Consider the following 23,201-nt stretch of genomic DNA (forward strand, 5'->3'; position numbering starts at 1 on the left):
ACTTCAAAATTAAAACCTTCTGTGGGCCAAAAGACACTGTCAGAGTCAAAGGCAACATACAGAAGAGGAAAAAAAATATTTACAAATAAAAGGTTAATATCCATATTCTATAAAGAACTACCAATTCAACAACAAACAACCTGGTTAAAAAATGGTCAAAGGATTTCTTGAATAGACATTCTTCCAGAGAAGTTATACAAGTAGTTAACATTAGGAAAAGGCAAATGGAAACCACAGTGCGATACCGTCGCACACCCACTGGGACGGCCACCATAAAAACAAAAACGGAAACCAAACAGAAAATGACAAGTGTCGGTGAGGATGTGGAGAAAATGGAGACCTCATGCACGATTGGTGGGAATGTAAAAAGTGCAGCTGCTATAGGAAACAGTATGGTGGTACCTCAAAAATATTAAAAATAGAATTACTATAGGATCCAGCAACTCCACATCTGGGTAGATACCCAGGAGAATTGAAAGCAGGGTCTGAGAGAGATTTGTACACCTATTATATTAGTTTTCTGGGGCTGCCATAGCAAAGTATCACAAACTGGGTGGTTTAAACAACAAAAGTGTATTTTCTCACAATTCTGGAGGCTGGAAGTCCAAGGTCAAGGTGTTGGCAGGGTGAGTTTCTTCTGAGACCTCTCTCCTTGGCTTATCAATGGCCACCTTCTCCCTGTTTCCACATGGTCTTCCTCTGTGTCTGCCTCCCAGTCTTCTCTCTTATAAGGACACCAGTCACTGGACTGAAGTCATTTTAAAGTAATCACTTCAACCTGTGAATTTGCTGGGGGGCACACAAGTCAACCTTAGCACCTCCATTCATAGCAGCATTATTCACAGTGGCCAGAAGGTGGAAGCAACACAAGTGTCCCTTGATGGATGAACAGATAAACGAATGTGGTCCATCCATACAATGGAACATTACTCAGCCTTTAAAAGGAAGGGAACCCTGACACGGGCTACAGCCTGGATGAACCTGAGGACATGGTGCTCAGTGAAATAAGCCAGTCACCAGAAGACAAATAGCGTACGATTCCACTTACCTGAGGTCCCTAGGGTCATCACATTCACAGAGCCAGGGAGCAGAACTGCGGGGGGCGGGGGGGGGTGTCAGGGGCTTGGGGAAGGGGCTGGGGAGTCACTGTTGACTGAGTGCAGAGTTTCAGCTTGCAGAATGGAAAGGGCTCCGGAGGTTGGCTGCACAACCGTGCGAATGTGCTTAACGCCACTGAGCTGCACCCTTAAAATGGTTAAGATGGTAAATCTTGTGTTACATGTATTTTACTACAATTTAAAAAAAAAGGAAAAAAGAGAAGAAAAAAAGGGATACAGTAGGTTCTCCAGTCCAGGTGCGGTTTGTTCCTGGGATGTGGAGCTGTTCACTGGCCAGGATACTGGAGGACGGAGGGTGACATGATGACTTCATTTCAGACATGACGAGTTTGCAGCGAGCTACTCCCCCAAGGCCACTCCTCTGGACCACAGTGTCATCAGGCTTTACTGACCACTTTGCCCCAGCTGTCAGCACCCCCACTCGACACCCCCACCCCCATCCCACGCCGCCCACGCCGCCGGCCCTGTCATCTGTCCCAGGAGGACGCGCATCCTTGCACCAGGTTCAGGTCATGAGATGAAGTCCTGCCCGTCGGTCATTCCCCGAAGCCCCGAGACGGGCTCTGTTCTCCCCTCCCCCGCTTTCCTCTCCTGCTCTTTCCCTTCCTGCCTCTAGTCCTGGCCTCCTTCATCTCGCTGCTCCTTCCCTGGGGCGACGGGAGGAAGGGAATGTGCAGAGAGGTCAGGATCTGCGAGCAGCTGGCGTCTCTACCCCTTCTGTTACCTTCTTGGCCATCCTCGTTCCTCCCCAGTGGTTGACACTGGAGGGAGACTCAGGAGGGGGTGGTGATGCACACGCAGGGCCGTGTGGGCCCCTGGATGAGGCCCGGCGGGCACTGGAGGGCCCAGGTCATTGACCTCGTGCTCTCTTTCTGTCCTAGGACCTGAGTGCCTTTGCCATGCCGCTCCTGGATGGAGACCTGGAGAGTTCAGAAAAGCATTCTTCTCGCAAGGTAAGGCCACTTCCTCACAGCTTCTCACGGCTCACCAGAGCTGCCACTGAGGCAAGACTCCCTCAGCACGAGTCCTAGTGGGGACCCTCACCTGCCTTTTTGTCCCTGGCTGGAACGAACGTCAGCACCTGCTCAGCAAATCTCCCTCCTCCCCAGGCGGAGCTCACAGTGCGGGATGAAGAGGATGTCTGTTGGGTTAGCCTAGCATCGTGACTCCCTACCTCTGCCCTCAGACTTGACCTTGACTCCTCTTCCCTTTCACCTGTGCAGGCTGCTTCCCCTCCCAGCTGTTTTTGCTGCTGTTAGGAGACGTATGGAATGAGGGTTAAAGCCATGGGCCTGAGGTCCCATCCCCCACTTCCAGCTCCGTGACCCTCAGAGGGTGATGCCGAGAGGCTCCTAGAATGTCTGCCCTAATTAGGTCTCACTGCACCATCCCCTTGCTGAAGAGCCTCCGTGCATCCCCTTAAAGGAGGATAAGGGGTTTGTGTGTGTGCATGCGCGCGTGCGCATTTTTATAATAAAACTGAAAATACTGTAAAAATGTTCATCTTTAAAATTATACTTATAGTGATAATTTGGAAAAGTGTGTTGTTTCAATATAATTTCTTAGAGCACAGAGATCTACCATTCGCCATGGTGGTCTTATCCTTTCAAAGTTTGACACAGTAGTTGATATTTACCAGTATATATGTTCATTTTCTTTTCTTTAGGACTTGCAAGTCTCTGTTAAGTCTTATAAATATATCTGTTCAAAGTATTTTTATTAGGAGCATTTTAATCACGAAGCCAGCACAGGGAGTCTTTCTGTGAATCGGCCCTGCCTCCCACACGCCCCATGGGTAACAAGGACCTATTGGTACCAAATTCGTGATGATGAGAGCTGACCAGATAGCACGGAGTACTTACTGCGTGCCTGGAGCTGTGCAGGGTGCTTCCCCTGTGGCATGTCCATCATCCGCACCGCGCCGGGGTGGGGCAGGCAGCCTAAGGGTCCCGTTGGATAGATGACACTGCCTCCAGTCACTTGTCACTGCTGGAAGCCCAGCTGGGATTCAAACTCCTGTGTCTTTGTCCAGAGTCTTCCTTGTCGCACCTGCTGTGGGGTCGTCTCCGTCCCTGTGTCTGCTGCTCACTCCCCATGTTCACAGGCAGACCCCGCCCACAACTGCAAAACCTTCCCCGTGTCAGCCATTCTTAGGATTCAGAAAATCTCCAGAAAGCCTGAGTCTCAGAGGTAGATGAATGGTGGCTGAACCAAATGCTCTGGAAATGGAGACTCTAAATGCTTTTCCCATCAAATGGTTAGAGAAAGAGAAACGTGAACTTTGCTGTCTGCTTGAGTTACAAGGCTCTGGTGGAGCTCAGCCTCTCTGCCTCAGAAGGCCCCTGGGCAAGGAGATTATTGTGCATCCTCTATCTCCCACCCCCACGGCCACACTGGTCCCTTAGGGTCCAGCGAGGAGGAGGGGACATGTGGTTGAGGGTCACTGAAGGTGGCGCCCCCGCGAGGGCATCACTTCCTTTAAGGAACTGCGAGCCCAGCGCGGGGCGCCCTCTAGTGGTGGGAGAGCTCACAGGGGTCCCGGGTCTGGCAGGCCCCCCAAAGGGACAGATCCCTTCCCCACACACCGGTGGTCACCAGCCACATGGACCCAGGGTCTCAGCGTGCTGGAAACTCTTGCCAGGCCGCGTCCTTGCCCAGAGCCCAGTGGATGAGTCGTTTTTCTCTCGTGCTGCAGAGCTGGGTGGGCCTGTCTGGCTCCTACGTTGAAGGTTTCCCAATGAGGCGGCAGCTGTTTAACGCTCAGAGCATGATTCCCATGCATCACGTCTGTGCTGATGCGCCTTCAGACGGCCCTGAAGGGCGGGTACGGCCCCTGATTTCACACACGAGGAGACTGAGGCTTAGTGAGTCTAAGAATGCCCAGGATGGCCCAGTGATGGACAAGCCGGGGTCAGACCCAGGCACTCAGATGCTCCTAAGCCCACCAGCAGGATACATTTGAAATTCCTCGAGTCTATGAGTTGTGTGCCTTGGCTTAAATACGGAGTCCAGCCATTTTTCAAACCATATCTACAATTTCAAGTCATCACTGAAGTGAGCCTCAGATATTCTCGGCCTCATTAACTTCCTGCCCGACCTCTGTCACCCCCACCCCCCCCGCCATTCCACTGCCGGGGCAGCTTGGAGGTGAAAAACTCATCACTTCCCACGCCAGGGCCCCTCTGGATGGAGCCCCAGTCCTACTGCCTTTAGAGCATAGAGATTTGTGTTTCCTCCTTTGAAGGGGGGCAGGAGAGCATTATTCCAGTGTAGTCAGACCTCGAGAAGGACAAATGTCTTGAGAAGTGAAGGCCAGAAAGAGGGGAGGGTATAGCTCAGGGGTAGAGTACATGCTTAGCAGGCATGAGGTCCTGAGTTCAACCCCTAGTACCTCCATCAAAAATAAATGAATAAACCTAATTACCCCCCTCAAATAAGTAAAGGTTTAAAATGTTTTTAAGGTTTTTTTAAAAAAGCTAGTTAAAAAAAAAAACAAACAAGAAGTGAAGGCCAGGAGACAGACCCGCAAACAGGATAAAGGGGGAAGGAGCTGACGTGAGCGCTCTCGCTGCCCTGCCCAGCCTCCCTGGCCTCCCGGAAGCCCCTTCTAGAGAGCGAGACGCAGGCCAGTGGGCCTGCGGGTGGTGCTGACCGGCCTAGGACGGGCCGGCCTCGGGTCTGTGCTCCCCGCAGGCGCCTCTGTCCACGGAAGACCACAAGGATGCTCTCGGGCTGGGCATGTGGACGGTGGGAGCGCAGGTGCCGAGTGACCTCACCGTCTGTCCGTCTCTCCGCAGGTGGACAGCCCCTTTGGCTCCGGCAGCCCCTCCAAAGGGTTCTTCTCCAGGGGCCCCCAGCACCGGCCCTCCAGCCCTGTGTCTGCACCCGTGAGGCCCAAGACCAGCCCCGGCTCCCCTAAAACCGTGTTCCCATTCTCCTACCAGGAGTCTCCGCCGCGCTCCCCGCGCCGCATGAGCTTCAGCGGGATCTTCCGCTCCTCGTCCAAAGAGTCTTCCCCCAACTCGAACCCGTCTACCTCGCCCGGGGGCATCAGGTTCTTCTCCCGCTCCAGAAAAAGTAAGACATTAATGCTACTGTTGCAGGTGGATGCAGGGCTGCCGGGGACCTTCTCACGGCCACGTGGCCGCTGGGCCGCCTGCGGGGGCTCCAGGGCTGGCCTGGTGGCTGTTGGTGATGGTGCCGAGTGTGTACATTTGTGCCCATCCCCCAAGAACAGATTTAGCTCCAGAACAATGTCAGTTTCCACTGTCACTTTCTTCCTGCACTGATCCACCCGGTGTAGCATGGCTTGTGGGGTTCATGTGAACACCCCGATACTCACAGTGTGTATTGTCAGGACAGCCACATGAAATGCTGGCCTCCAGCCTTCCCTGAAAACACTGGTGGTGTGAGGATAACACCGGACCCGTGCCCAGGGCCAGAGCCCAGGCCCTGCTTTGCTCTGCCCAGTGCGGCGCCCTGTGCTCGTGGCTTGGTATTTGGGGGATTTGAATGCACCTGTTTCTGGCAGATCCTGAGTTTTTCTGCTTTAGAACCTCTGTAGCATGGATTGATTTGTTAGCGAAACAAGGGAAGGAAATGTGTGATTAAGAGGGTTCTTGATGCTCCTGGGTTCTTGTGATCTAAGGATAAAATATTCTCAGTTGAGTGCTGTTGATCACAACTGGAAATGGACAATCGAACCAGCAAGTAGGTGGAGCTTATCTTCTCCTGGCCTGTGTCTCAGTGCGTCTCCCTAGTCTTTACGGCTCCTTCCGATGACGTAGGAGGTTCCTGTGCAGGAAGACAGTGATTTGGAAAACATTCTTGCCCTCGGGTGTCAGAGGTCTGGGCTGGTCCTCCCCTCTCTCCGGGTTGGATCTGCATCAAGACCTGCAGGTTGGAGCTTTCCTTGATCTGTGAGGCCGGGACAGAGTGCAGGTTTGGTCTCCGGGACCTAAAAGGAAAGGTCGGGGGACTGTCTTCTTTCTTTTCTTTTTATTTTCTTTTTTGGTGGCTTGGGGTTTTGTTCCTAGCACCCCTAACGTCATCCCCAATGATAACCGAACTTACGTGGACGGAGTGGTCCTCACGCAGACATTACGGGAGACACGCATTTGGGAACTACATGTATGAAGCCGGATCAGGAGTGTGTTCTACACCAATGTCTGGATGCCCGAAGGGGCACCCCCAGCTTCCCGGACAGGGATCCTGAAATTCTCATATGTTCCATCAGGCACCACCTCTAAGGGGAAGGAACGTCAGACCAGACCTACACCAGGGTGTCCTGTTTCTCTAAAGGTGGCATCATGTATGGGTTGCTTACATCAGAACAAGGTTGTCTTAATTTCCTGGGACAGCCATAACAAAGAACCCCAAGCTGGGTGGCTTAAACAACAGAAACGTATCCTCTCACAGTTCTGGAGGCCAGAAACCCCAAATCAAGACGTCACAGGGCTGTGGCCCCTCTGAAGGGCCCAGGGAAGGATCTGTTCCGCGCCTTTCTCTTAGCTTCCGGTGTTGCCGGCAGTACTTGGTGTTCCTTGGCTTATAGAAGCAACACTCCAGTCTCTGCCTCCACCTGCGTCGTCACGCGGTCTTCTCCGTCCATGTGTCTCTGTGCGCTTTCCCGTTTCTTCTAGGGACACCAGCCACATTGAGTGAAGGGCCCACCCTACTCCAGGGTGACCTCATCTTAATGAATTACATGTGCAATGACCCAATAAGATTGCAGTCTGAGGTTCCTGGAGAGACATGAATCTTGGGGGGCACCCCCCCCAGTACACAGGTTACGTCAGAAAAGCCAAGATCTACAATCCATGTCACTGGCTGGGGAGGGGGAAGACTTGTGGGTGTTAAGACCAGGGTCATTTCTGAAGGCAGAAAGAAGCAGCCAAGATGCAAGGTCTGGGAGGTCCGGGGGGTCCTGCAGGTGGGATGCTGGGTACCGAAGGTGGGCCGGGCGGTCAGCTCCCCAGCAAGCAGGAGTCCATGCTGTCTTTTCCCGTTCAGTGTTTTTAAAGGCCATTCAGTGTTCTTGACCAGAAAACACCCAGTTGCAAAGGTGTTGTTGTGAGATGCTGCACGGTGAGCGTAGCTTTGTGAGGCTCATCTCTGCCTGGCTAGGCAGCGGCCGGTGGGGCCCAAGAGGTCTGTGGAGTGGCTGGGGCTGCTTGTAGAGACAGACATCAATTAGGGTGGGTTGGGGGCTCGGCTTCTTCAGGGAAGCTTTCTGAGTTGGGTTGGGGGGTGTCCAGACCAGGAAGAACCTGGTTCCAGGAAATCTGCCTGTGCTGCTGCCCTTGAACCCCCAAGCCCAGATCCCTGGCCCTCCCCAACCGGAAGCCAGTGCCACCTCGCCAGTCGATGAAGCAGGAAGGTCCGGGTCCACGTGTGGGCAGAGTCCAGGCACCACTTGTTCCCTGGCAGGGTCGTCAGGCTCCTTCCCGCTTGATTTTTCACTTGTGCTGGTGTGAGGCTTGCATGGAGGATATACAGTCTATCTGCTTCTCCGCCTACTTGACTCTCCTCCTGGATCAAGGTGCCTAGGCGATGTGTTGCTCCCACTGCCCCAGAACCAACTGCTCAAAGTTGAGCTTGAGGGTAATGCCATCGGCCCTGAATGGAGGGTCTTGGTAAGAAGCAGCCCCTGAAACCTACCAGGTCCACTGGAAGGATGTCACGAAGACATCGTTTGCTACGCGAGGCCCGTGGGAGAAATTTCCTGACTTGGTACCGAGAGTAGCTGTACTCCTGAGCAACCGGATTGTTTTCTGTCTATAATGGACACTGATCATGTAAGGGCCCAGTTCTCCCTGTCTGCCTTGCCTGCTGGAAATGTGTGAACCAAATTTGTACAAGGGGCATTAAGGGGTACATTTCTAGCCTGATTTTTTTTTTTTTTGAAGTCTAGTCAGTTTACAATGTTGTGTCAATTTCTGGTGCACAGCGTGTTTCAGTCATCCATGCACATACATATATTTGTTTTCATGTTCTTTTTCACTATCGGTTACTACAGGACATTGAATATAGTTCCCTGTGTATATAAGCCTGATTTTTGAATCCATCTTCGGTCCCCATCCTTTTACTCTTACCCCACTCTTTTATTTAACAAGGAAAACAATTTATCAGAAGGATCTGGGTGTGTTTACAGAATTCAAAGAAGAGCTGAGTGCTTGGGGCTTAGGAAGGGAAGGAGCCAGGCTGGTTCTGGGGGCTTGGCAGCAGGACTTCATGGATCTTTCTGTGCGATCCAGAGAATTCGTAGTCTTTGTATCTCTCTACTTACCATTCTAAATCCCTCATCACAGGTTGTCTGATTAGCCCAGTTGGGATCTCTGAGCCAATCAGTTATTGGGGGGCTGGGGGGTCACACAGCAAGAGCAGAATAACCAGGAACCCACCCAGGAGGTGGGCGGGAAGTTCCTGGAGAAGAGGCCCACTTGGCAGCCCAGGAGGCACCTGTACCCCGGCCTTGTCCTCTGCACAGCTCATGTGCACGCACGCAGCCTCCCATTTGTACGAAGGGGCCCTCGTTGAACTCGGCCCGTCACCCTGCGCACAGCGGCACGTGTGCGCGCTGCTTCCTGCGCACCACCAGCATCGTGTCCAGCCATCACAACTAAGGATGTCGGCGCGAGGGGAGCCCTCGATCCCAACGTGATGAAAGGCCCGCTTCTCCTCCAGTTCTGTCTGTACCCCCTCCTGTCCTGTGACTTACGGCCTATGTGATGACCTAGACTCTAACGGTGCTGCAGACTCCCCGGGTGACACTCCAGCTTGGTAAACGCTGTTGTCTGTTATCAGGAGACAGAAAGAGGGAAGTTAGGGATTCTGAGCACAGACGTCTTCGAAGGGGGCATAAAGGAGAAGGAGGCAATTCCATCCTCAGGCCCCTCAGGAAGGAAAGAGGCAATGCAGATGGAGGCTTCAGTTCCAGGTGCTGCAGCTGGTCTGGGACCTGTGGGTGTGCAGGCGGGCGGGCGGGTGTGCGTCGCCCAGCGAGGACACCCGGACCTTTGTTCCAGACGGACCCTACCTCTTGGAGGGGCTGCTTGAATGGCTGTAGTCTTCCTGCGGTCTCCTGGCTCAGAGGTGTTGATCCACCTCCTGGGGACGTGAGTTTTCACCCTGCTCCTCCCAGGCCCGCTGTCAGTAGCAAACCTACTTCCCTTGCATTATTGGGGTCAGTCACCCCAAGCAGCCAAGCAATAACTCACTTTTCTGCATCTTCCTCTAATACAGTGGTGGCATATTATGCCCCAGGACAAGATCCAACCTGTCACCTTTAGTAATTTTTGTAAATGAATCATCCAGACACAGTCATGCCCTTGTTTCTTTCATCGGCTTTCCCGCCGCGACAGCAGACCCGAGCTGTGCGTCGGAGACCACGTGGCCCACAAAGTGGAAAATGTTTACACCTTGTCTAGTTCCTCAAGAATCCTAAGTGGCCAGGTAGCAGTAGAAGCTTCCGGAAAGCAGTGAATCTTATCTTCAGAAGACTTTTTACAACTTAATTGAGGGTGATCTGGCCGTTGGAGATGAGGAAAGGGAGTGCAGGTCGGTATGTTCATGAACTGCAAATAACAAGGTTAAAGTCTTTTTAAAAGCCAAACGATCTTGCACAGCCAGCAAGGCAGGACTTCAGGAAGGACTGAATTTCATGTTCCTAAACTTTGCTCCCTAATCACTGATAACAGCTATAAACATCTGCCACGCACGTTCTAGATGCATCATATGTGACCGTTGTTTTAGTCTCCATAAAAACTCCATGAAGTGGTGCTTTTACCATTTTCATCATCGTAGACACTGAGGCACTGAGGGGCCAAGTCCCTGAGCAAAGGCCACGCCGCCGATAACCGGCAGAACCAAGATGTGAACACAGGCGGTCCAACTCCCGAATCCACTTTGAACCCAGGTGCTCAGACTCTGCTCTGCAGGAATGGGTTTCTAGGAATAAATAAGCCAGTGACAGGGCGACTGACTAGCCATTTAGGAGGAGGAAGACTAGAGGTCATTCCTTGCACCAAAACCATTTCTATACGGAACAAGTGGTTTTTCAGTATTCCCCAAAGTGAGTGAATATCTTAAACTTGGGGTGTCGGGCCTTTCTAAAGGGTGCAGACATTTATAACTGTGATGTCAGTATTCACAGTCCTTCTCGCCGCCCCTGGAGGTTGGCAGGCTTGAGACTCGGAGCTTTGGTGTACTGATCAGGCCGAGAGCCGGATGGGCTCCTGCTGGAAAGGGCAGAGGGGGTCAGGGTGAGTGAAGGGAAGGCTCTGCAAGGTGGACTGAGTTGGGGAGGATTGAGGAGAGTTCTGGAAAGTGAGACCAAGGAGAGAAGCCCACCCAGTTCCTGTGCTGAGTAGGGCAGGGGAGAGGGGGGCGGACAGCTCGAGGGCACTTTTAAGGAAACATTACTGGGTTTGGGGATCCAGCTGCACCCTTGCTCCCACCTTGCCCCTAACACCTCCCCAAAGGACTGCCATTGTGGGCGGCTGCAGGGGCCGGGCCGCCTGCTTGCCTCCATCCCAAGTTCCGCCTATTCGCTGTCGGGGGCGGCGGTACCAGCCGATGACTTGATGGCCACAGCGTCCTTTGTTTACTGATACGGCTGCAGTATATTTCATTCACAGGGGTCTCAGGTCAGTTCCCGCCTCCTTTTAACTTAGAGTATCCAGGTGTGTCCTGTATCTCCTTGCACCTCAAGTCCTTTGTGGAACGAGGCCAGCTGTGAATTACAAGAACATACACTGGTTTTCTTGAATAGGCTTTTGGAACTGGGCAGGATGCGTCCACCCAGGGTCCGGGGACCGCTCCACTTGACGGGGGTGGTAGAGGAAGATGGTTCTCTCGCCCGAGGAACACTTAGAGGTCAGTTCTTCTAGCTTAGAGAGCCCAGATCTCATCTCCCCTGACATTTGTAGAACTCCCCCTCTTTCTAGGAGTCAAGATTTTCTCTCCAAGGCTTGTACCCACACCTTCGGGAGGACGGGGAAAAGTACACATCTTGCTCAAAGGGAGTGTTTCTCTCGGGAGCTTTTACACGCCCCTCGGAAGCAAAGACTGTGTTTTGGCTTAATTCCAAAGACTGACTTTTCCGGCTGTGAAACAGCGTCGGCAGCCCTGTGGCTCAGGCTCTGAATGAGCACCCGTCTCCAGGTGGACGGGCGCTGCCTGCTTCCCACCAGAAGGAGCGCCGGGTGCGTGGCCAGGCGAGGGCAGCTCACCTCCCCACCCTGCTGGCACCGTCGTGCAGGGCGGGCGGGGGCATGGCTGGTGCCAAGGAGGACGAGTCCTGATAGCCTCTGCGGGCTCCTGGGCCTGGCGAGCGGGGGAGGGAGCTAGTCTTCATGCTAACTCTGGACCGTTTCTTCTTCCTTCCACAACGAGGAACAGTAATTCCTCACATTTTTGAAAGCCTTCTTTGAGAACTGCCTTCAAGCTGCATCTGTTCTTTTAATATTCTTGGTGATGGGCAGACTTTGTCTTTGGAAGACAGATTCTCTGTTTATAAAAGGATCTCCTTGGGCAAGTCAGGTTTGGGGTCAGAAGGTGAGGCAAAGGTGAAACGCACCCTGCGAGCACAGGCAGGGCCGTGGCACAGACTCGCCTCTGCGGCCCTGGGACCAACGGCGCTCCGGGTGGACGGTCTGGTGGCGGCTCCGCGCTCAGCCCAGCTCCCCGTTCTGGCTGCCCTGCTCCTGCCTCGCCCCCCTCTGCCCCCCGAACTTAGGAGTGTTCTTCTGACGTGACCCCACCACCCACAGGTTTGGGGACAGTAAATGGGCTTTCTGCTGCCCCACTACTGTACTGTCTTGCAGAGTAAAATACTCCTTTTATAGAGAGTATTTTTCAACTTGAATCCTTCCTCCTTTTTCTTTCCCTTTGGGTCCCAGGGAGCAAAGCTGGGCGAGGCCCGGAGGACACGCCGCGTAGCCGATGCAGCGCCATCCGGGTTGACCCTGACTTGCTAAAGGTGTTGCGATGTCACAAGCCAGCACTGCGACATCGGTGCCAACGCAGTGTCTGTCCCTCTCCCTCGCCCCGCTCAGTGGCGGTCTAATTGAGGATGATATTCAAAATGAGGCCACACCGGACCCCTGGGAACAGAAGGGAGCCCAGCCTTGGCACTAGAGGCAGCCTGTCCTGTGGTTACCTGTTGGGGTAGCCGTTTTGCCGGGTAGTGGGGTTGGACGTCCCAGGAGGGGCAGGAAGTCCCTGGACGTGGCTGTTCACCACCAGAAACACTTCCATCTTTCTAACGGGCCCAGCCATCCTGTGGCACCGACAGCTGAACACGAGCTTTCCTTAGCCTGGTCCACCAGCGCTCTTGTTAGCCTGAGGTTCTCGGGGACATCCTGGGCCCTTTCTTTGCCCTCTGAATGGTGTGGCTCAGAGACTTCGTGTCCAGCAGAGTCTCGGCTCATCCCACCTCCTGGGATGCTGCAGCCGACGCGGAGGAGCACGTGGGCTGCGGCCGCTCTGACTCCCGGTCCTCAGACAACCCGCAGAGACCTGGCTTGGAAGAGAATCAAGAGCAAACCACCCGAGGCGGGGAGATGCTGAGAGACCGTCTCTGACACTGGGGGGAGGAGGCAGTCTCCTGGAAAGTGCATTTCGTTTGGGCCTCACTTCCCAACTCCACACCACCTCCCGGTTCCCACCTGCCATCACTGACTCCAAACGTCTCCTTTTAACAAGAGCCTTCCTGCCAGCCCCTCCCGCCCCCGCCCCCACGAAAAGGAGGTGGATTTTGATGCTTGCGTTGTCTGCGCGACTGACGGTGGGAGAACAAAGCCTTCAGAGGAGCAGCCAGCCGCCGCCCCGCCCTCCCCGAGACCGGGTGAGGGGGATGACGCATCCCTGTCCTTTCTAGAAGGCGCTGGTGGGGGCCGGCTGCCCTGGTGGAGCTCCGTTGTTGTTCGATTACTCATGTGACATCGCAGAACAAGAAGATGAAGCTGAGTCCGAAGTTGCTGTTTTGTACAGTCCCTGGAGGGGCGTGAACGCCCTGTGGGCTCTGCACACAGTAGACACAACAAGGCCCTGCTGCACAGCACAGCGAATTATACTCAATGCCTTATAATAACCTAGAGCGAAGGAGAGCGAGCACGTGCAGCCGAGTCACTGCTGCGCCGGGGACGGACACGACGCTGTCAGCCGGCCGCGCTTCAGTTAAAGAAAAAACGTTTTGTAGGCACAGTCCACCAATTTTAGGAAGGCATCTAATCCAGTCACACAAGGTCATAGTGTCTGGTTGGCGGGTCAGAAAGGCAAGGGTCATATGGGAATTGCAGTCAGGTTATCAGGCCCAGGGCTAGCTGAGGGATTAGGCAAGATAAAGGGCTTATTTCAGACACTGTTAGGTGGATTATAAAGATATACAGTGTCATTGAATCCGTATAATAAGTGTTACAGGTTTAATTGTGTCCCCTCTACAAAGACATGTTGAAGTCCTAACCGCCAGCATCTCCAAATGTGACCTTATCCAGAAACAAAGTCATTGAAGGTGTAATTAGTTAAGACAAAGTCCTACCAGAGCAGGTGGGCACCTAGTCCCACAGGACTGGTATTTATAAGAAGGTGGTGATGGAAGACAGAGACACACAGGGAGAAGGCACAGGACAGCCAGGGTAAATACAGGAGTGATGTGTCTGCAAGCCAAGGGTTGCCGGCAGCCACCAGAAGCCGGAAGAGGCCGGGAAGGAGTGCGGTCCTGCCGACTTACACTGTGACCTTGATTTCAGGCTCCGGCCTCCAGGCTGAGAGAGAAGACTTTCCCATGTCCCTGGTTTGGGCACTCTGGTCCAGGCAGCTGCAGAAACAGCAACCTGCCCCAGGAAGCTGGTGCCGAGTGACAGACGGACTGAGAGTCGCACGTCGAGTTTGACCCGCTATCTTTCCATCACAAGTACTTTCAGTGCCAGAAACTGCCACGTGGCTGAGACCCGTCCCTGATGGGGAGAGAGGGCTGGACGTGAGGCCATCTCGGCCGCTGCGAGTTCCTTGTGACTTAACGTCAGAATCATTGGTGATCTTCAAGAGTGCAGTGTCGGTAGTCAGGAGGGAAAGGAAGCCGGGTTTGTGGGTCAAGAGTCGAGTGGGAGGCCGGGAGTGAGAGATGCTGGCCTTTTCTCGGGCATTTGGGTCAGAAGGGAAGGTGAACGAGGGCTCCCTGCACAGCCCAGGCTCCTCCGCTCCTCCCATCCCCTCCCAAGGCTGCGTTGGGACCACATGATGGGGTTTCCACCAAAAGGAGTGAGAGGACGTCACTTCCCAACCTAAGACAGTTAAGGGCAGATGTGAGTTCCTTCTGTGTTTACACGGCTGGAGGCAAAGAAGGCGGAGGTGCTGAGGGGGCAGGAGGCAGGTGGCCAGGCCTGGTGCCTTGTCAGGGGAGCTGCCAGGCCAGCTGCCCTCCTGGTGTGGGACTGTGACGCCAGCGAGACGGAAACCCTTTTTAGGTCAAACTACCGAGAAGTCAGGGCGCAGTTCTCACTATGGCACAGGAGAGCCTCTCCTGACGAAGGCGGGTGGACGGGCAGCAAGTGGGTGGACGGAGTCAGTGGAAGCTGAGGGCTGGCTTGTTTGCTTCAGGACAGGGGAGACTTGAGCGCGCTCAGAGGCGGACAGGAGATGCCGGGACAGGTCGTGACGGGGCAGTGTGTGTCCATCTCTGTGCTGCTTTTGTTCTCCACTACATTGCTGGGTTTTAGTCTGGGCGACACCTCTCATGTGTCCTCATGGCCCCAAGGAGACCGTCTGTCCCCCAGAACTGCCTGCCCCGAGTCAGCCTCCAGCCCCTCTGGCGTGTCCAGGGACGTGTACCTGTGTCAGTCTCCTGTTCGTGCAGTAAAGCGAGTTCCCTAAGGCAGCACCTCCTCGCAGCTCCCGCAGCATCCGCCCAGGGCTCCGAGTCGGGTGCAGGTTTGCTCCTCCAGCCCAGAGCGGGCGTTGGCCTCCAGGCCACCCTGCAAGGCAGCTGTTTATCCCCAAGGCAGGCACGCCACCTGCTCTGGGCCCCTAGCTCAGCAGCGCAGTCATCGCCCGTGAGCTGCAGCGGGGGCTCAGCAAAGCCTGACTCACCCTCTTGGCGAGGACACCCGGGAGTTTGCTCCTATGAAGAATTAACCTGCAGTCTCGGGTGGCTCCCTCGCGGGGCCGAGAGCCACCAGTACCATCTTTCTGTGTCTGCTTGGCCCCTGCGTATTCGCGCGTCCTTTACAGTGCGCCGCCCCTCTGTGTGCGAGCTGTCAGAGGGCGGAGCCCTCGTCTACTGGGCACATCCTAGGGGTGCCTCCTGCCGCAGAGGGGATGCGGGCAGGTGGCCGTGCTGCCCTCGGCTGCCATGTGCAGCAACCCCCTCTTTTCTTGCCTGTACCCCGTCCTTGGCCTTCATTCCCCAAGTTCATTACACGCACCAGGTGAGCTGGCCAACTCCAGTGGCCACCTGGCAGCCGCCATTCCCCACCCCCGTCTTTCTTCATAACAGAACCTGGTTTTACCCAGGGCCCAGCCCCAGGGCATGAGTGCAGATGGTCTAATACCCTTTCCCATTGGGAGTGTGTCTGGCTTCCAGGTCACCGGCCTCAGGGTGAACCAACAAAACGTAAGGAGGACTCTGTAAAAGAGCAAAGAAAAGATGCCGCCGCCCCCCCCCCCCCGACAAAGAGATACCCGAGGACTGAGGCCCTCTCCTCCCTCTGACTGTGGTGTGAGGACACGGTGTCTGGACACACTGGCCATCTTGTGACCAGGCCAGCACAGAGGGTGGCGGGGCAGACGGGCGGGAAGGAATCTTGACACAGTTTGCATCACGGGGCTTAGTGTTTTAGATAATAAACGTCCTGGTACTTTAGTCTCTTTTAAGTGATATGGTTCTGTAGATGCCATTAAACTATCCTAACTAACTCATACACCTCCTTGGTGGCAGAGGTGACGCTCGTTCAGATGGTGATGAAGACAAAGCTGGAAGAGCTAATCTGGGCTCGGTGGGGGAGAACTGGAGTGCAGACAGATTTTAATCCCCCCGCCGCTGTGTTGTGAGGGGAAACAGAGCAGGTAAACGGACAGGTGGGGGCGGTCGGTTTTGTGTAGGGACGTCTTCTCTGCTACGTGACCACAACTGAGCCAGAGAAGGAGGAAATGCTAAGAGCCAATTAGCAAAAGCCTCATTATATGTCAGTCCCCAGTCTTTTTCCTCCAAAACTCTCCCGCAACAAAGTAAATAGCAAGCAAGCTTATCAGGCCAGCTTTGGCGAGGTCTTTAGTTAGGTCTGCTTTCTGCCTTCTGTAAATTCACTTTTTCTACATGTTCTCTGTATCACTCCTTCCACTTGGTTTCTTTTTAAAAGAGCAGTTTACTTTGGGAAAGCTCCCATGTAGCTCTCGATGACCTGGGGCTCTGAAGGGGCAGCCACCCCCACTGTGTACAAGGGCACCTGGAACCACAGAGCAGAAGGAAGGATGCCCATGCTCAGTCTCTCCCACATTCGAGACAAGACGGGCTAAATGTGTGTCCCCCTTCTATTCTGAATGCTTGCTTGAATCTGATTTCCCACAGGAAATTGTGGGGGTGAGAGAGCCGCCCTGGGTCCCAGGGGCCCTGGGAACAGCCCCGACAGATTCTGCGGAACTCCAGGGTCCTTTCTGGCTTTGCCACTGAGTGACCACTAGAGGGCGATATAACCTCACAGGGACAGAGGCAGGACCCAGTCTCCACGTGCTTTTCCAAGGTTGGGATGTTCACCTTCAGATGCACCTCCTAAACAGAAGAAAGCTGGCGTTACAGAGCAGCAAGCGGGCCCCACCCCTGACCAGCCTGACCAGTCGTTTTAAAGGGGAGCCGTCTCACGTTGCATACCCATTCAGTCAATATTCAATGAGAACCTGCTGTGATACTGGGCACTGGGGACACAGCCACGAACAAGTGAGCCCCTGGCCCTGTGGGGACTGCGTTCTAGGGAGGGGAGGCGAAAAATGTCGCACGGCTCCAAGAAAAACAAGGGTAAAGTGGTAAAGGATGGAGGGGTCTTTAATGTAGGACCGTCAGGAAAGTGATAACGGAGGCATTCGAGCAGAGACAGGATGGAGCCGGGAAGTGGCTGGGCAGCTGTGTGGGGCAGGGCATGCCTGGCAGAGGGAAGAGCAGTGCAAATGTCCTGGGGCAGAGTGTGGCTAGAACCAAGTGGGGAGGGAGAGGGAGGTGTTCTGGGAGAGGTGGGGTGGGGCTCCCAGGCCAGGGCAGGATTCCAGACTAAGTGATCCAGGGAGCCACCGGCAGGGATTGCTAAGGGAATGACTTGGCCCTTGGAGGGGACTAGTCTGGCTACTGCTCAGAGAGAATGTGGACACGGAAGTGGGGGGACCAGCCGGCAGCCCCTAAAATAGACCTAGAGATCGGATATGATGGCCTCCCGCCTCCTCTGAGACCTCCTCTCTCCCTGCCTTCTCCGTAAACCCTCGCCTGGTTATTCTTGCCTTGAGCAATCTGCCAGAGCTCTCGATATGACTTATTTTAAGTTTCTGCGCAGTCTGTGTTCCCTTGTGATACACTCCTGTTACCTTCTGTCTTTGGGAAAATCATGTGTTTGGCTTTTCCCATGCTTGTCTCTTATTTCCTGTGCTCTTCTGGGGCCCAGCCCCTCCTTCCCCCTCCCCTCCAAGCAACACGAGAACCCAGATTGTCTCCCTACCTGGGAAGGGCACTGGGTCTGGGCTGAGGATGTGTCTGGATGTGCATGTGGGTCTAGATGAAGGATGGACACCATCCTCACTTGTTAAAAAGAGGGCTGCCCACGTCACATGGGAAAGGGGCAGGGTTATTCCGAGGATCCTGGGGCTCTCTTTTCTGTCCTCTTCCTTCGTAGGCTCCTGGTCTGCCACCCTCAGACCAAAACCAGCTCTCAGGGCAGGTTCTGGCAAAGGCATTGCACCACAGAAGTGAAAGGTGACGTGCTGTGGGGGTAGTTGGCACATTTAGCATGTAACTGAGAAGGGGTTTCTAGCATCAAAACCAACATGCTTTTTTTTGCAAGTGGTCGTCTTCCCAGAACCCCCGATCATGCGGTGACAGCTCTTGGGGTGAGAAGGTGACATTTCACTAGCTGGTCCCCCACTAAGCAAGAAATGGCATCCTGTCCTTCATGGGCAGCGGTCCACCCCAAGTGACTGCTGTGGATGGAAGTTGCCCCCTGGGCACTGGGACTTTATTGTTGTCCTACTAGAAAAAAAGCATTGAAAATCGCCGACCTGGACAGCCCCCTACTCTGATGACCTCGAGGGCTACTCTCGGCCATGACTGGTATCTGTAGACGGACGGAGAGGAGAGGGTGGAGCGCACGCCCTGGGACCCGGGGAGTTGGCAGCAGCCTGGTGAAGGAAATGTGCAGCACAGGGCATTCAGGTGAGGCCCCGAAGCATCGTCGCAGCAGTGGTCTGAAACCCCCATGACTGCCGCCCACAGTCACAAACGTGTTTTATGCCGTAATCCAGCATGTGCACGTACACGACTGGAAACCGCTTCTGGTGAAGCAGTGCGTAGCCTGGCCTGTGTGTGCTCTTTTCAGTTCGACTCTCCTTCGGAGTAAAAGCGCTGTATCTGCCACACGCAGCTGGCTGCACGAGGGAGCAGGGGTGGGGGATGTGATCGCACTTTGGCAAATACCACCCTAGATGGTCATGAACAGCAGGATGGGTTTGGAATGCCTGTGAAGTGAGTCCTGCGGGGAACTTCAGGGCACAAAGAGTCAGTGGGGTGGAAGGAAGCATTGAGGTTTTGCCAGAAATGTGGACAGGCAGACGTTTGAACTGTTTCTGAGACCAGCTCATAACTGTGACCAAGGTTATGTGTGTCCAACACCCAAAATAAATTTAATTTTCTGTTTGTAGTTAAAATACTAGCATGCCATCGCAGATGACTGTGATTCTGGGGCGGAGTCTTTAGACCCAGCCCCTGGTCTGTGGATCTGTGTCTGAGGCTGTCGGGAGATGCTAGTGAGCTTCCCAGAGAAGTTGATTTAACTTGTGGAACTTCTGTCTTTCACACGTCTCTGTGTGGGATCCCAGACAGCCCTTCTTTTCTCTCCCAGAAACTCCAGTTTATTTTTCAAATAAAAGTCTGTTTTCCCTTCAAATGCCAAGGGTTTTGTACTCTGTGTGGAGGAATGAACTTGGGCCTTTAAGACTTTAACTTGGAGTCTCCAAGTCTCCGATTCACATGCCAAGGACCTCCCAGTGCTGAGAACCTCCCTGCCTCCGCTCACCCGCGGACACAGACGCAAAACCAGCTGACCCCAGGCTGCTTGACAGCCCATTAGCATCGACCGGGCCTGTTCGCCTGAATCTAGATCCGGGTCAGACTCAGTGACTTAGTCCCCGGGACATGGGTCTGGAGCTGGAGGCCGGTTACCCTGCAGAACCTCCACGCCAACCCCATCCCAGTCTTTTCTTAAGGACGTAAGCCATTGCATTACCTGTCAGTCCGCCTCCTACCAGCAGGATGGAACCACGCTGAGTCTTTAAAACAGATGTCTTTTCCTCTTTCTTCTGGTGGATTCAGTTGTTGTTTTTTTTTAATGGAAGTCTAGTCAGTTTACAATGTTGTGTCAGTTTCTTGTGCACAGCATCACGTTTCAGTCATCCATAGACATACATACATTTGTTTTTGTATTCTTTTTCATTAAATGTAGTATAAGATAATATAAATGTGTAGGTATATATATATATTTATAATAAATGTAAACAGATTAAATTAAAAAAAAAAAGAAGAGATCTCATCCAACATCTTGGTTTTCAGTTTAGGTAACCAGACGCTGGAATTCTTGCAAATTGATCAGTGTTGGGATGGGAGCCGTGTGTTATTTGGCTTAGTTTTGAGAGTTTTTCAGAACTGATTAATGTAGGTACATAAAATATCCATAATTGATTGTTAATGTCAAATAAATTAGTTAAATAAATAAATAAATAAAATAATAAATAAGTAAATAAATAAGTAAATAAGATGGAACATAAAGATGACATAGTTATAAAGGTGAGGGAGGAGCTGAGAAGCCAGGTAAGAGTAGGGGGCCAACCTGGGTTACTGACGACCCCTCTACGTCCCTGGGGAAGGGGCAGGGAGGAGAGCAATGCAGTGTGGGACAGGGACACATGGAGGTGACCTTCTGGCAGGACCAGAGCCAGAGGTGCTGCCCAAGGCGTCCCCCTCCCCACAGCCAGAGGCCGGCCAGGAGGGGAGCCTGGGCATCATGGCGGCAGGGCCAGCCCCCTGTGTGCCAGCAGAGCAGGGGAGCAGCGGGGAGTGGGAATGGGGGCCAATGGCCAGGTGCCAGCACCTGGGTGTACCCCGCTGGGTGACACATGCGCCAGTGCCTGGGATGTGACGGCAGATCCGTCCAGGCACCGCCCCCAGCACCGCGGTGACAGGAAACCTCTTTCAGTGCAGCAGAAGCAGACATTCTTAGTGATTCGGTGCCACCTCCATCCAAAGGAATCACTCTAGAAGGGCGTCCCCGACACCCAGGCTACCCCACTGCGTCCTTCCCTGTGTCTGATGCCCACTGAGCACCGACTTCAGGCTTTCGTTCCGAGAAGCTGCACATAGGTAGCCAGCAGGGAATTTCACCCTAGGACACGCATGGGACCCCCTAACTCCCCTCCAAGTTCCATGCGAGGACGGGCAGCCTCCTGCTTCCCCCCCCCATCAGAAGTCACTCAGCTTTTTCACTCCCCAACTTTCCACCCTTCCTCTGGCCTCCTGGACCTGACTTTGTTTCCTTCGAACATTTCCTTCTCCGATAAATCAGCCTGTCTTTGGGACTCGGTCTGTGGGGCTCTCCTCCTGCCCCCGAGGAACGGTGTTGTGCAGAGATGGAGCAGTACTTGCGGGATCCCCGTGCGGAGTTCTTCCGGCCAACGCTGTGGGGTGGGGGTGGGGGCTGGGATGCTGCTCCTGACATCGGCAGAGACCTGGAGGCCGGCCACTCTGGTCCTCAGGGGCCCCACTTCTTCCTGGGGGCCTGGCAGCCGCCTGGAGCAGCCTCTTGGCAGAGACAGGTGATATAGGTACATTTATCACTGGTGCCAGAGAGTGTGTGCTCAACCATTAAGTGGAATGCTGTAAACATGGGGGTGAGAACTGGGTCTCGGGCTCTTAGACCCCGTGAGAACCACCTTGCTGTCTGGGAGATGATGCAGGGAGGGGGTCTTTTAAAGCAGGGTTGGCAAACTTTCTGTAAAAGGCCAGATGGCAAGTGTTTTAGGTGTTTGGAGCCACCTGGTCTCTGTTGCCACGACTCGGCCACAGATAAAATGTTAACTGTGTCCCAATAAATCTTTATTTATAAAAGCAGGTGGCCGACAGGATTGGCCCCGTTTTAACAAATCTGGTCATTTCATTCCCTCTTCCGTCCCCTCTTCTGTCCCCAATGCCTCCCAAACACACTCAAGTTAAAATCTGAAGTCTTGCCACGTCCTCTGCATACTGGCCCTCGGTGGCTCTGTAACATGCCTGCCTGGCCTCCTGCACTCCTGGTCCTTGAAGATGCCGAGCTCACTCCACCCCAGGCCCTCTGCTCCGAAGACTTAGTGATGGATGCTGTGCAGCCTCCCAGATTCTCCTCCAGGAATGAGGGACTCAGTTCCCAAGCTCCTGGCCATGCCGCCATCAGAGCTGCCACCCACACAGGGCGGTGCCCCTTCCTGAGCCGGCCTGTGTGGATGTAAAGGACCCACCCCTCACCCTACTCTGAGGGTTGTTCCAGTTCTGGAGCTTTCCATCGGGGCCTCGCTGGGTCTGCATGGCCCCTCAGCTTAGTCCAGGGCCCAGTCCTTCTCCTTCCCTTGTTGTGGAAGTTGATCCCAAGAGCATCCCTAAAACCCATGCTGCCAGATCCCATCCCGGGTGGGCCTCTGGGGAGCCTGCAACAGCTCCTCTCGCAGGTGGCTCAGGCGTGGCCCCTCCACTCAGTCCTCGCTCGGATGTCCCAGTGTCAGTGGCCCTTTGAGTGAAGGCAGGAAGGACTGGGTGAACAGATGAAGGTGTGCACGAGCTTGGAGGACAGGTTACGTGCCCTGAGAGAGGCTGCACAGGAGGTGGGAGAGGAGGCAGGCCCAGCTCTCCCTGGGGCCACTCGTGGCCATTTGTACCAATAGCCCTGGGTATGTCCCCAAATGTGACAGAATCCAGAGTCGCGTGAGTTCTACCCTGAGCCTGGCTGAGCGAGGTTCTCCCTGCTTGCCCATGCTCCACGGCACGGTCCTGAGGCTGAAGGTGCCGTGCCCATCCTCAGACCTCCTGGGAGCTGCCTGGTCCTGCTGGAGCTGAGGCCCTGGGCCCTGCACTTCCTGGCCCAGGCCAGCGCCCTCTGGATCTGGGCAGCTGGTGACATCTGAATCCTGGGGCTGAAAAACTTCAGTGACTCATCTTGCCTGTCCGCAAAGAAAGGAAAAGTATGTATGGCATCCAAGTTTCCTGAAAAGTTCAGCCAACACATTGCAGAGCTATGTGGCCTGGTACCCAATGTGGGTCCCCTGGGAGGGTGCCCTCTGCTGGCCATCGTGCAGATGTCCCCGAAGGAGCCCGTGTGGTCGCCAGCCTGGGCCGGGCTGCAGGGGTTGACAATTATTATTATTTGGGAGAAGCCAAGGAAAACTCTCCTTTCCCTCAGCGAACTGGAGAGCTCTCTAGTCCTCTGAGGGCTGCGTGGGTGATGAGTCTATCATAGGACACAGTAAAAGGAGATGCTAGCGAACACTGCATCCTTGTCCTGACCGTGTGACTTCTTAATTCCTCCTTAAAAATAACATTTTATTTTGACAACTTCAAACTTACATAAAAGTTGCAAAAGTAGTGCAAAGAATTCTCATATACCTTTCATCCAGATTCCCCAATGTTAACTTTTTGTTACCATATTTACTTATATCCCCCACCCCTTTCTCAATACATATATGTATTTGTATGTGTTTATATGAAATCTAAACCATCAAGAATAAGTTGCAGTCGGCTGGGGGTAGACTATAGCTCAGTGGTAGAGCGCATGCTTAGCATGCACGAGGTCCTGGGTGTAATCCCCAGTA

The 23,201-nt window shown here is 53.9% G+C and overlaps 1 protein-coding gene across 7 annotated transcripts in view; it reads left to right on the top strand.

Moving 5' to 3' along the window:
- Window positions 1–23,201, top strand: part of PRKAG2 (protein kinase AMP-activated non-catalytic subunit gamma 2) — a 241,261-nt gene that overhangs the window by 71,895 nt on the left and 146,165 nt on the right. For all 7 annotated transcript variants that reach the window (XM_064487191.1, XM_064487194.1, XM_064487192.1 and 4 more), the window contains exons 2-3: window positions 2,000–2,071; window positions 4,916–5,195. In XM_064487191.1, the coding sequence (XP_064343261.1) occupies window positions 2,000–2,071; window positions 4,916–5,195 (352 nt within the window). The remainder of the gene's footprint in view (window positions 1–1,999; window positions 2,072–4,915; window positions 5,196–23,201) is intronic.

Source organism: Camelus dromedarius, chromosome 7, assembly GCF_036321535.1.
Source record: "Camelus dromedarius isolate mCamDro1 chromosome 7, mCamDro1.pat, whole genome shotgun sequence".
Taxonomy (NCBI): domain Eukaryota; kingdom Metazoa; phylum Chordata; class Mammalia; order Artiodactyla; family Camelidae; genus Camelus; species Camelus dromedarius.